We start from the raw sequence: 12401 nt of genomic DNA, 5'->3' as shown, positions 1-12401 counted from the left end.
CTTTGCTATATATAGATAGGGAAGTGGGATGGAGGCTTATCGGCATTGCTTGCAAACTATGTCATTAAAATGGGCACAGTTGCTTCTCTGAGACTTCATTGGTATGATGAGGCTTCATATCGTCACATGTTTTTGATGCTGCAAACAATATTCTTTATTATTTTAAATTTATTTTAGCTAGCACGTCCTCTATTATATTGGGTTAGATTTGGAACGTTCAGGGAAAAATAATTACATCATTTATCTGACAAATAAAAAAAATTATAAATTCATTTTTTATTGGAAATTGTTTGTAACAACTTCATTCAATTGCAGATAATTAGGCTAGCCCAAGAGGTGTGGGGAGTTAGGAAATTAGGTTATAATTAAGCTAGACGAATGGTTCTATTGTTCTCCCATGTAAAAAAAATAATAATAATAATAATAATAAATTCATAATGTGAAATTTACACTCCCTAAGTTGTAATGGGAGGGAGTATTACAATATTTAACAAGTGGATAGAATAGTTGATGTTGTGGCTGATATTCTAGCTAAATTTGCACTCTTAAGTGGGCAAGAGGCAGTACTTGCTACTTGAGTTGTTTTTTTTTTCTTTGCGGTGGAAGGAATTTATTTTTAGGCAAACACCAATAACTACAAATAATCACTATATTTTACCAAGAGCAGGCTCCACGTTTTCGGAGCCCGTGCGGCTAGCAATACTAACGGGTTGTTAGCCCATCGTAAACCTGATGAGAGAAAGAGCACTCGAATTTTAAACAAATTGCGCAACATGCCACTAACACCACTACTAGAAAAACAGGTCCGTTCACACGGATAATGTTGTCACAGAGGTTCACACAGACGATTATCTGTGTATAAAGTGCTATAGTACACACGGAAATTTGTGTGTATATATTTTCCACACAGACTATTGTGGCCACATAAGGTTCAAACTGGGACCCAATATTTTTCAAGTCAATTTACACACGGAGTCCGTGTGAAATAAAGTATAATACAGAGAATCCTGTAAATTTGTCAGAGGGTAAATTAAAAATTCACACTGTTTTCCGTGTGAAATATTGTTTCACACGGATATCTATGTAAAAATATGATTAATAAGATTCCGGTACCAGTTTTTAGTCATTTAATTTACACATAGTATTCCGTGTAAATATGTAAAAGCATAAGATTCTAATATTTTTCTTTTCAGTTTACACACAGGCTACCGTGTGAATCCTTTTCTTATTTTTGTTTTCCTCTTTGTTATCTTCTTTTCTCTCTTTTTCTTTTTACATCTTCTTGCCCTCTCTCTGTCTCCAGATTTGTCTCCAGATCTTTTTGTCTCTCCTCGTCCTCGAACTCCTTCCACCCCTCGCGGAACTCGGACCCGTCCGGTGGCAGAGGCAGGACTCTCAACAAGGCGGCGAAGGCGAAGTCATGGTTTCCGGCGATGAAGACGTCTTTCTGATGTGGGTATCTGGAGGGGAGAGCGACGAAGAAGTCAAGGACTTCGTTGGTGTCCGGGCCACGGCCGCAGTATTCGCCGAGGAAGATGACGAGGGCAGTGGTGAAGTCTGAAGAAGGGATGGAGATTTCGAGATTGGACCAGAGATTTTGGAGCTTGGTGTGGAAGCCGTGGAAGTCGCCGATGCAACAGACTAGTCTGGGTTTTGGGTCTGACATGGTTGGAAGGTGCGATTTGGTTAAACATCGACCTCGGCAAACAGATCGACTTTTCTAGTAAGTTTATTGTGGGTTTTCAATTGATGTCTCGAGCTCGTGATCAACTTTGCTCTTTCTTGTGATTCTTTCTTGCCTCAGACAGATCGACACCATCGACTTCGGCAAATAGATCGAGATTCATAAAGGTATATATAATCACTTTTGGTTTGTTGTTTGTTTGGATTCAAACTTACTGATCCATATTGCGTCAGAGATCGATTGAGTAGCCGAGATGAATTCTGAAAGTGGATCTTATTTGCAACAACACTTGTGTATGATTTACTGCCGTAAGATCCCAGATTTGCAAATCTCAATGAAGAACGATGGAGGAAAGATCCCAGATTTGCAAAATCTCAATGAAGAACGATGAAGGAAAGATCCCAGATTTGCAAAATCTCAATGAAGGACCCAAAACAACATGAAAATAAATGGAGGACCTAAAAATAAATATCAAAATATTTGAATAATTCAATAAATTGATGAATTATATGTAACCTGGAAATTGCAAATTAATGATTAAATGTTTGTAAATTTGAAAATTAATATAATTGATTCATATGGGACCACTTAATGTAGCTCACACAGACAAGTTTTCCGTGTGAAAGTGATTTAGCAACGCTCGCAACACATACAAATTCTGAATCCGTGACTGTACTATGTGAAACTGCCCATACACACAGATTTCCGTGTGTATTTCAATGTATTCACACAGAATCCATCCGTGTGAAAGTACCTGTTTTTCTAGTAGTGCACTAGTATGAGCCATTTCTCCCAAAATCAAAACCGTCCTAAAATCAAAATCCTCTCTAAATCAATAAATTTAGGGCTCCGACGAAGCTAGGTGGCGAAGCGAGAGGGAGAAGAGAGACGGTGAAGCGAGGTGAAGAAGCGAGACGGAGAAACAACGCGGCGAAGCTAGGCAGCGAATCTAGACGGAGAAGCTAGGCGGCTAAACGAGGCAGTGAAGCTATTGTTTGGTCTTGGCCCTACAAATCTACCGGCAAGGAACACGGAGATCATGGTGTACTTATTTTAAGTTTATAGATTTGTACTATAACTATTAGTAGTATGGTTGTAGTATGGTTGCATTATCTTTTACTATTAATACCTTACTTCAGTTGTTAGGTTGGTAGATAGTTATGGTTGGGTTGTTCCTTAAATTAAGGTAAAGCTCTCCTTAAAAGAGTGTTTTAAGGGTGATGGAAGTCTGTTTCCTCACTCTTCTTTGTGTCTATATAGGATAAAGCTTTGTAATCACTTTTTCTTTAATGAAGTAATATACCAGAAAAGCTTCCACAAGTTTGTGTGTGTTTTTCTTCAATAACCTCTCTCACAAATATTTTTAATTTGTTTTCGGCTTTTGAGATTTTAGATACTTCATATGGTAAAATAAATCTTGAGAAATTGTACCAAAAATTATCTAAATCTGAAGAAGCTAATACCTATAATGCAAAATTTACATTTTCGTTCGCCGGAAAAATCACTACAAAAAAGAAAGAATCTCTGAGCATTCAGATGGTGACAAGAGCGCCATATCCTCAACCAATAGTTTGTTGCAAAATGTGAATGAGTCCACTTGGAACACATGAAACTCTTGAGCAGCTTCCTCCAACTGGGCTCATTCACATTTTGGTTCCTCATGAAACCTGACAGGAACTTTAGTTTCCTCGTTTGGTTCTTAGACCTCGTTTGGTTCTTAGACCTCGTTTGGTTCGCAGAATTGAGGACTCAGGAAATGAAAGTCATTACTTTCCTTTGTTTGGTAACCACAAACTCCGGAAATACTTTCCTAACAGAGGGGAAAGTAGGGGGAAAATCATTCCACTCAAACCCCATGGGATTGATTTTCCCTTCCCATTTCCCAGCATTTATTTCAAAAGTTTTGGACAACAATACCTTCTCTTGTATGAAAAATTGGTGTACTTTTGAATTTTTATGATGTTTTTATTTTAAAATACAAGGGTATTATTGAAACATTGATATATTTTTACTTTCCTTTCCTGCACCAACCAAACACTGAAAGGGAAATCAAATGGTTTTTCTTGAATACTTTCCCTTCTTTACCAAATAGAGGAAAGGAAACCTGACAAGAACTTTAGTTTCCCTTCCCCATGGAGAAGACAAGGGAATTAATTTCCCTTCCATGAACCAAACGAGGTCTAAGAGATAGATAGCATTTCCAAATTTACAAAAAGTAATTTTAATATTAAATAAAAATTACAATTCGTTCAAGTTAGTAAACTCTATATATCATATTAAAAAAAAAATTTGCTAATGGAATCCTACCAATTAGACGTGTTATGTTATCTTACCAATTACTTTTATGTAACTACCATATATGTCAAATTCTCATTTATACACAATAAATTAGACAACAAAGATTTCTCTCAGGGTTGGATATGTAGGATGAATTTTTACTGATAACACTCTCACTAACTTGCCTTTTTTAGTCCTAACTGTCAAGTATGATTACGTATCGTACATATATCGGGGCATGTTGAGGGAAAGAAACCATCTTGAATCCCTTGTTTTCGTTTTATCTGTGAGAAGGGCCTACATCACCAACAATTCAACCAGAAAAATTACAAAAAAAGAAGAAGAAGAAGAAAAATGGGTATGATGAAGAAGTTGAGTGAATTGAACACTCTCTGTGGAATTGATGCATGTGCTATTGTTTATAGCTCATTTGATTCTCAACCCAAGGTTTGGCCTTCTCCTTCTAGTGTTGAAAAAGTTTTAAAACAGTTCAAGAATATGCCTATGACTGAGAAGAGTACGAAGATGTTGAGCCAAGAAAGCTATATGAGGGGGATGATCTCTAAAGCAGATAATTAAGCAGTTAAACAAAGTGAAAAGGCAAAATCGTGAGGAGGAATTGAGATTTGTCATGTTCCAAAGTCTCACCATAGGAACTCCCCAATTCCAGAATCTGAGCATGATGGATATGGATGATCGTGGGTGGATTATCAAGCAAAAATTGGATGAGATTGATAACAAAAAAGTCTCAATGAGGAGGTGATCGAAAATCAGAACCAAACTATCCAATTTACAACAATATATCCATGCAACAATAACTGATCAAAAGCTCATACCAAAGAATACATGGTCTATGAACATAGTGAATCCAAAAGCCACACCAAATATGAGATTTGATGAAGATGAGGCTATCCATTAGGAGATCCACATCATAATAGTGCGGTGTTAGTTCCGAGTTTGCAATTTCTCATATTTTAATGTCATTATAATGTCTCATCACTTCATAGTATGTTTTCTAGCTCTTATACAAGTTTATGTAATAAGTGGGACTTGGTCTCTAAATTGTCCAAGACCAAGAAACTAATATCGCCTAGTCCTTATTTGCTTAAAAAAAAAGTTCATCAATAAAAATCTAATGTAATACTTGTTTCGAATGTTCTTCATCTTCGATGTTTATGAATGATGTTCAAATAAAAAACTAGTGTTTCAACATTCAATGATTTCTAACATATATTAAAAATTTATGGATTTGCAAATTTGTTGTATATCCAGAGACTGGATCAAATGGATGAGAAGAACTGAAGAATCCAGAGTTGTTGATCCTGCATCGCTACTCGATCGAAACTCCTCCGTCCGGCCACGACATACCTTAGCACCGATCGCGTTTGACTCGTCAACTTATTGCGGAGTCGCCTCTGGTCTCTGTTTGTCCATTTGTCAAGTATGGAGAGAGAATTGAAGCCAGAAAGCATTTTGGCATTTTTAGACTATTGTTGGCGATGCATGAGGTGAGAAAACATCTTGCTCCCAAGGAAAAAAAAATTTTGATTTTGTAGACTTGTTTTAAGTTTGTAGGCTTGCATTTTAACCTCTCTGACAAACATTTTTAATTTTTTTTCGACTTTTGAGTTTTTAGATACTTCATACGGTAAAATAAATCTTGAGAAATTGTACCAAAAATGATCTAAATCTGAAGAAGCTAATACTCATAATGCAAAATTTACATTTTCGTTCGCCGGAAAAATCAGTACAAAAAAGAAAGAATGTCTGAGCATTCAGATGATGACAAGAGCACCATATCCTCAACCAATAGTTCGTTGCCAAATGTGAATGAGTCCACTTTGAACACATGAAACTCTTGAGCAGCTTCCTCCAACTTGGCTTTCGGCGCAGCCGAGTCCACTCCACCCCTCCTCCTCTTTGGCTTCGGCGAGCCATCTTCAGACGACGTCGTGGAGGACGGAGATGACTGCTCCGGCGACGCACGCTTGGGAAGCACACGGCCCACCTCCATATCATGCGTGCCAATCAAGTGAGGAAAGTTAAGCTTAGCTTTGGAGCCACGCATTTTGAAAGCGGCTCGGTCGTAAGCCAATCCGGCATCCTCCGCCGTCTCGTAGGTTCCGAGCCACACTCTCATCCCGTTCTTCTTCGGGTCCCTTATCTCCGCCGCGTACTTTCCCCACGGCCGCCTTCTCACTCCTCTAAAATGCCTCGGTGCCGATGGCGCGTGGTGTTTACGCTCCGCCACCTCCTCCTCAAATTCACTAGTGAATGCTTGGTTCTGCCCCACTATCTCCGCATCACTGTTCGATATCTCAGTGCTGTTGGAGCTGGAAGTACTTTGAGCAGGAGAATCTGCGAAAAAACCCAACTGGGTATCGAAATCGTCGTCAAGAAGATGCTGGCGGATCGACTCCAAGAGAGCCCAGTCTGAGTTCGAGAAGCTTTCGGTTTCTATGGACATGTTTTTTGAAATCCTCTGGGTTGTATGAAGCTGTGAGTTTTGGAAGTCTTGAGTGGATTTTGAAGCTGTGTGTTAATGGGGAGTATCAGGCCTTCTATATATACCTGAAGCTTTGGGAGGCTTATCGACACTGCAAGCAAAGACCGTTTGTTATATTGGTAGGGCAGTTGCTAAGAAGCTCCATTACCATGCTCTGCGGGTCAGGCTTGTTTTTGTCACATGTTTTGTTTGCTCAAATGAATTGTTTATTCTTGTTTATTATTATTATTATTATTAGGTTTTAAATATTTGTACGCCCTGACTCCTGACGTCCTTTATTATAATTTGTTTGGTTTGGTTCGGAACCTGATGAATTATTCATTATTCTCTCTATGATAAACAACAAGAAATTATTGATCTGAAACTTTTCGACATCAAACGGTAATGAAATAGAAAAACTATTACTAAATAATTTAGTAACTCATCAATTAATAAAGAGTCGTTAACATGAATAAAGAGTCGTTGACAAAAAAAAACTAGTTTAATTTATAAAACAACATCAAGTAAACACATTTACGGAAAAAAAAAAAAAAAAACACGATAAAACCACTTATAGGTATCGTGATACCTAGATAAAAAAGGAGGACCACTTGGGCAGACCAAGAGCCATCACCTTCTTTGGTTAGTCCGTTAGTGGTTACAGACTAAAAGTTGATGCTCAACAAGTGGGTTTTGAAAACTCTTCGAAATCATTATGAATTTTTCTTTTTTGGTGTTGATATTATGGAAACGTACGCCATCATTAAAAAAAAAAAATAATGCTATACATAATAATGCTACATCTAACAGATAATACCACATAAAAAAAAAAAAAAACTAAAAAAGTTTATCTTGATGACGTTCAACAACAGGGGCCAATTTATTTATATACATGATGTGAGTGGTGCGAAGTAGAAGATGAGCAGCCCATGGTGAGCTCATCTACTGAAAAAGCAGTTTTATTATATTTTTGAAAAGGATTAATAAAGCAAATAATTTTTTTTTTTAGTTAGCTGAAGCTTATTGCAAAGAGTATTGATTTCTTTTTTTTTTGTAAAAAAAAAGGGGGATAGCAGCCCCATCAAATGTTATATTGAATTCTTAAATGTGAAAATTTTTGTGGATTTCGTACGGATATACAAGAAATTAATTTAAAAAGGAGGAGTAAGAAAAACTAAACATCACCAAATTAAACTGTAAACAACCTTCTGATATACATTCTATCAAGGGAAAATAGTCCGTACGGTACCCGAACTTTTCCTCCTTATAACTTTTGGTACATGAACTTCAAAAAATATCAATATGGTACCTGAGATTCTTTGCCCGACCGAAAATAGGTATCTAGAGCCGTTAGCTCTGTTACAGAGGTTGCCAACTGGCAATTTTTGAAGGGCACTTTCGTCATTTTATGTCATAATCCTCACTAATCCCAGCCATGTCCCCACTCCACCTTTAACCCCACCAGCTCTCTCCTCCTCCCCCACCACCACTACCAGACACAGAAGACGAGGAGGAGGAGGAGGAAGAAGCAGTCCTTTTTCGGCAAACCCATCTTCTCATCTTCTTCCTCCTCCAACCCATCCACACCTCGCCTTCAATCTTCTCATCTGCTTCGCCACCCATGTCAAGACTTGGATTTGTAATTCATAGAATTAGGGATTCTATCTATAGAATAAGGGATTCTATCTCTCATCTTCTTCAACTTGGTAGAATTAGGGATTTGAAATTCGAAGACTTTGATTGGGGATTTCATATTGCTGATGAAGATTTGTTACTGAGCTTACTATCTGAGTAATTGGGTTCATGGCTGATTTGGGTTTGGCTTTGATTCTTGGTTTTCCCAGAAAGTTACAATTCTTAGGGATTTCTTGTGTTTCCCGTATGCATCTTTAGTTCTTTACACTAGCCCATGCATTTAGATTCACCTATGAAACAATGAATCTACTACTTCTACTCTTTATTGGGTGTTCTTGTTTTCGAGATCTAGTATCGATAATCGTTTTGGGATTTCTTGGTCCTTGAGAAAATCTTCGGCCCAGAAGTGTTTTCAACTCTCCGGTGGCATTTCACCACCTATTCATGCAACAGTCTCTAGAAACACAAGAATCTGGAGTGTCCTTCCAAACTATCAATTAAACCGCTTCTACATGACCCAAGAATCAATTTCAAAATTGTCGTGGTTGAAAGACTTAAGGGATTTTCAAATGGATCTTTGTTGGTGCTAAAATGACAACAACTCCCAGCTCTTCTCAAAGTTTCTATTGTTAAGGATTTCGAAAACAACAAAAAGGATCACAATCACGATCTTGGACCTACAGAGAGAAACCATTCTCTAATTTTGCAGCAGAAGATTCTAACAGCTAAACTTGTTGAAGTGTTCCATAGGCCAAAAAGCAAGTTGATTGAGGCAGTTGAGGATGAATGACCTTGCCCATCTGGCGTTATTACTGCCAAACGTTCTAAATCGAATGGGGATGAAATGCAGTGTGAAGTTGAACCATCTGCAGGTCTAGAGTTCAATTCAGCCAACGAAGCTTTAATTGATAACTGCGACAATTATGCATTAATTGATAACTTCTTAACGATTATGCTTTCTTTGATCTTTGATCTGGAAAGAGGGAGGAAGAACACAGAGAGAGAGAGAGATATGCTTAGGAAAAAAAAAATGAAGGCATGAAAGGATGAAAATACCCTTCAAAAATTGCCAACTGACAAATGCCGTAACGGAGCTAACGGCTCTAGGTACCTATTTTCGGTCGAGCAAAAAACCTCAGATACCGTATTGATATTTTTTGAAGTTCAAGTACCAAAAGTTATAAGGAGGAAAAGTTCGGGTACCGTACGGACCATTTTCCCTTCTATCAATACTTCCGAAATGGTAGCCGACTATATATCTGACAATCAATGGAATGAAGAAAAAATAAATAGTGTACTTCCTTTTAATGTATATTGTCAGAAAAATTATTGTCATTGTTTTACCTTACACAAATTATCCTGATGAATTTGTTTGCGGTCCTACTAATAACGGAAATTTTACTATTGAATCAGCTTCTGATAAACAATCTGATCATCAGATACCTCGATCATTCTTAATTAAAGTTTTTGAATTATAGGAGGAGACTTAACTTACCCCCCAAAAATTAAAGTTCTCAGCTGGCAACTTATTAGAAAACGCTTAGAAACCAGAGATAACATTTATTCCGATTCACATATTGATTAAAGCTGTCCTTTATGTAATGAACAACAAGAATGAATGATCATCTTTTTCTGAAATGGTGATCAGGTTATATATATATATATATATATATATATATATATATTTGACATTAAGAGTTCATACCAAAAGTATGACCCTTGTTTATAGATTAGAATAGTACAAAAAGATGGACTACTCTGTTTAGACAATGATAGCGCAAAGTAGTATATGCTAACAAAAAACACATCACCTTGTAGGCAATCTATTCCATTTGGCCCTAGATGCCAAGCACGCAATTGTGGTACACTAACTCCAAATACTTCTATAACTGCTTCTAGAGAAGCTTCTAATAGCATAGACTAAGAAAAAACTAACTAGACAATAGGCAACTACAAACTCCTTCCCTTCAAAAGGATTGGAGCTCGCAATCTTAAATCTAGAGACACCATCAATAGCCATAAGAACAAGAGCCCAAAAAATAAGTCTAAATCTCAAGGAAGGGCCCAAGCCCAATAACCAAACCCTAACTGCGACGTGGCCCGATTACAAAGCCCAAGATTCGTAATTGATGCGGTTCACCAGATCTACAACGCCGTCCCACTTCGACCCCTTACTTCGCCTGAAATCTCGTTAAACCTCGATTGCATCACCGCAGTCGAATAAGATCCCTGCTGCACCACCTATAGAATCCCAAGAATAATAGCAGTAAATAGCTGCGGAGAATATGTTCACCGCAGTAGATGGAAACACAAATAACTCAAACAAGACTAACTAACCAAGAGAGAAAACTGAGGAAGATAACTTTATTGATATCTCAATCACTGCTACAGTTCTTCAACAAAACAAACTCTCCTATTTAAAGAGAGTTACTGACTTACACAAAATACTAAGATACTACTTGAAGTCTCTATAATGAAACATTAAAGCACAACTACCAACTACGTACCTCAGAATATGAAAGGTTCACAAACTAGAAGACTCCAGAGGTAACTCAAAGATTACTAAGTAAATTGTACTGGGCTTGGTAAATGATAATGGGCTTGGTTTAATTTCCAACAGCCTCCCTTAAACCAAGCTCATTGTGCTTCTTCATTCCCATCATCCTCTTCAGCTTCAGAAAGACATCTGCTTTAAGAGGCTTGTAAAAAATATCAGCAGCTTGATCTTTGGATCGACAAAAGTGAACTTCAACCTGTTTCTCATTCACCAAATCACGAATATAATGAAATTTCACATGAATATGCTTGGTTCTTCAGTGAAACACTGGGTTCTTTGACAGTGCAATTGATGCCTTGTTGTCACAAAAGATCTTTGGAGGAAATTCTTGTTCCTGCTGTAGGAAGCTAAGCATTCGACGTAGCCATACTGCTTGAGTATCACAATTAGTTGTTGCGGTGTATTCCGCTTCGGCAGTAGAAAGAGTCACCACTTCGTTGCTTCTTCGATGACCAAGAGAAAACTCCAGAACCAATATGAAAAGTATATCCTGAAGTGCTTTTTACATTCTCAGAATCACCACCCCAATCACTATCTGTATAACCAACAAGCTCAATTGGACAGTATGCAGAGTAAAAGACACCATCACCTTAAGTGCCTTTGATATACTTCAAGATCCTTTTTGCTGCCATCAAATGATATTGCCGCTGTGATTCCATGAATTTGCTAATAAGTCCAACACCAAATGTAATATCTAGTCTGGTGCTAGTCAGATAACGCAAACTTCCAACCAACTGCTTGTAGCGAGTAGGGTTCACAAGTTCTCCAGGGCCATCTTTATCCAACTTTAATCTTTCTTGAACTGGATTGAAGCCTTGATTGCAAGATTCCAACTTGAACCTTCTGAGAACATCTCTTGCATACTTCCTCTGTGAAATAAAGATCCCTGCTCGGTTTGCAACATCTCAATACCAAGAAAGTAAGACATCAAACCCATGTCAGTCATCTCAAATTGAGAAGTCAAGGCCTCCCTGAATTCAGCTATCAATTAACTTTGTGTTGCTGCCAGTAATTATGAGATAATCTACGTACAGACACGCAATGACAACTTCTCCCCACTGGTTAGTTTTGACATACAAGGTGTGCTCATAAGGACACATGAGAAAATCATGCTTCATAAAATAAGAATCAATTCTAGTGTACCATGCCCGCAGTGCTTGCTTAAGGCCATATAAAGCCTTTTTCAACTTATAGACCCTGTCAGCTTGGCCTTCCTTTACATATCCTGTAGGCTACTCAACATACACCTCCTCTTCAAGATTTTCATTCAAAAAGGCAGACTTAACATCCAATTGGAATATTTTCTAAGAATTTTGAGCAGCAAGATCAACAATCATTCACACAGTATCATGTCTAGCAACTGGATAATCAATACCTGGCTTTTGTTTGTAGCCTTTTGCCACCAACCTCGCTTTGAAACGATCTACGTCTCTATCTGGCTTGTACTTTGTCTTGTATACTCACTTAACTCCAATAGGTGTTTTTCCCTCAGGAAGAGAAGTCAGCTCCCACGTATCATTTTGTATGAAAATCACTCCAATACACACAGATGTTTAATCCGTGTGCATATAGCATTAGCAACGCCAGTAATACATACGGATTATTAATCTGTCGCTGTACCGTGTGTATTGACGTATTCACACGGATTTCCGTATGGAATAATCTGATTTCACGGATTCTCATCTGTGTGTGATGGGTACTTTTTCTAGTAGTGTGCTAATGTGATAGATTTAGAATGTTGAGAACTAAAGTGTTGAATAGTC

The 12401-nt window shown here is 37.7% G+C and overlaps 1 protein-coding gene across 1 annotated transcript; it reads right to left on the bottom strand.

Annotated features, from left to right (window-relative positions):
- Positions 1–5641: 5641 nt before the first annotated feature.
- LOC133717042 (ethylene-responsive transcription factor 2-like) lies at positions 5642–6538 on the bottom strand. The gene has a single exon (XM_062143664.1). It carries the CDS (start codon positions 6426–6428, stop codon positions 5706–5708), a length of 723 nt encoding a protein of 240 aa, XP_061999648.1. The 5' UTR covers positions 6429–6538; the 3' UTR covers positions 5642–5705.
- Positions 6539–12401: the final 5863 nt, after the last annotated feature.

This window comes from Rosa rugosa, chromosome 6 (assembly GCF_958449725.1).
Source record: "Rosa rugosa chromosome 6, drRosRugo1.1, whole genome shotgun sequence".
In the NCBI taxonomy this organism is placed as follows: domain Eukaryota; kingdom Viridiplantae; phylum Streptophyta; class Magnoliopsida; order Rosales; family Rosaceae; genus Rosa; species Rosa rugosa.
This window is presented reverse-complemented; position numbering and strand designations above follow the sequence as displayed.

What these genes read in the sequence shown, in the direction of transcription:
- LOC133717042 (XM_062143664.1), bottom strand. Translation starts at nt 6,428, where the DNA reads ATGTCCATAGAAACCGAAAGCTTCTCGAACTCAGACTGGGCTCTCTTG.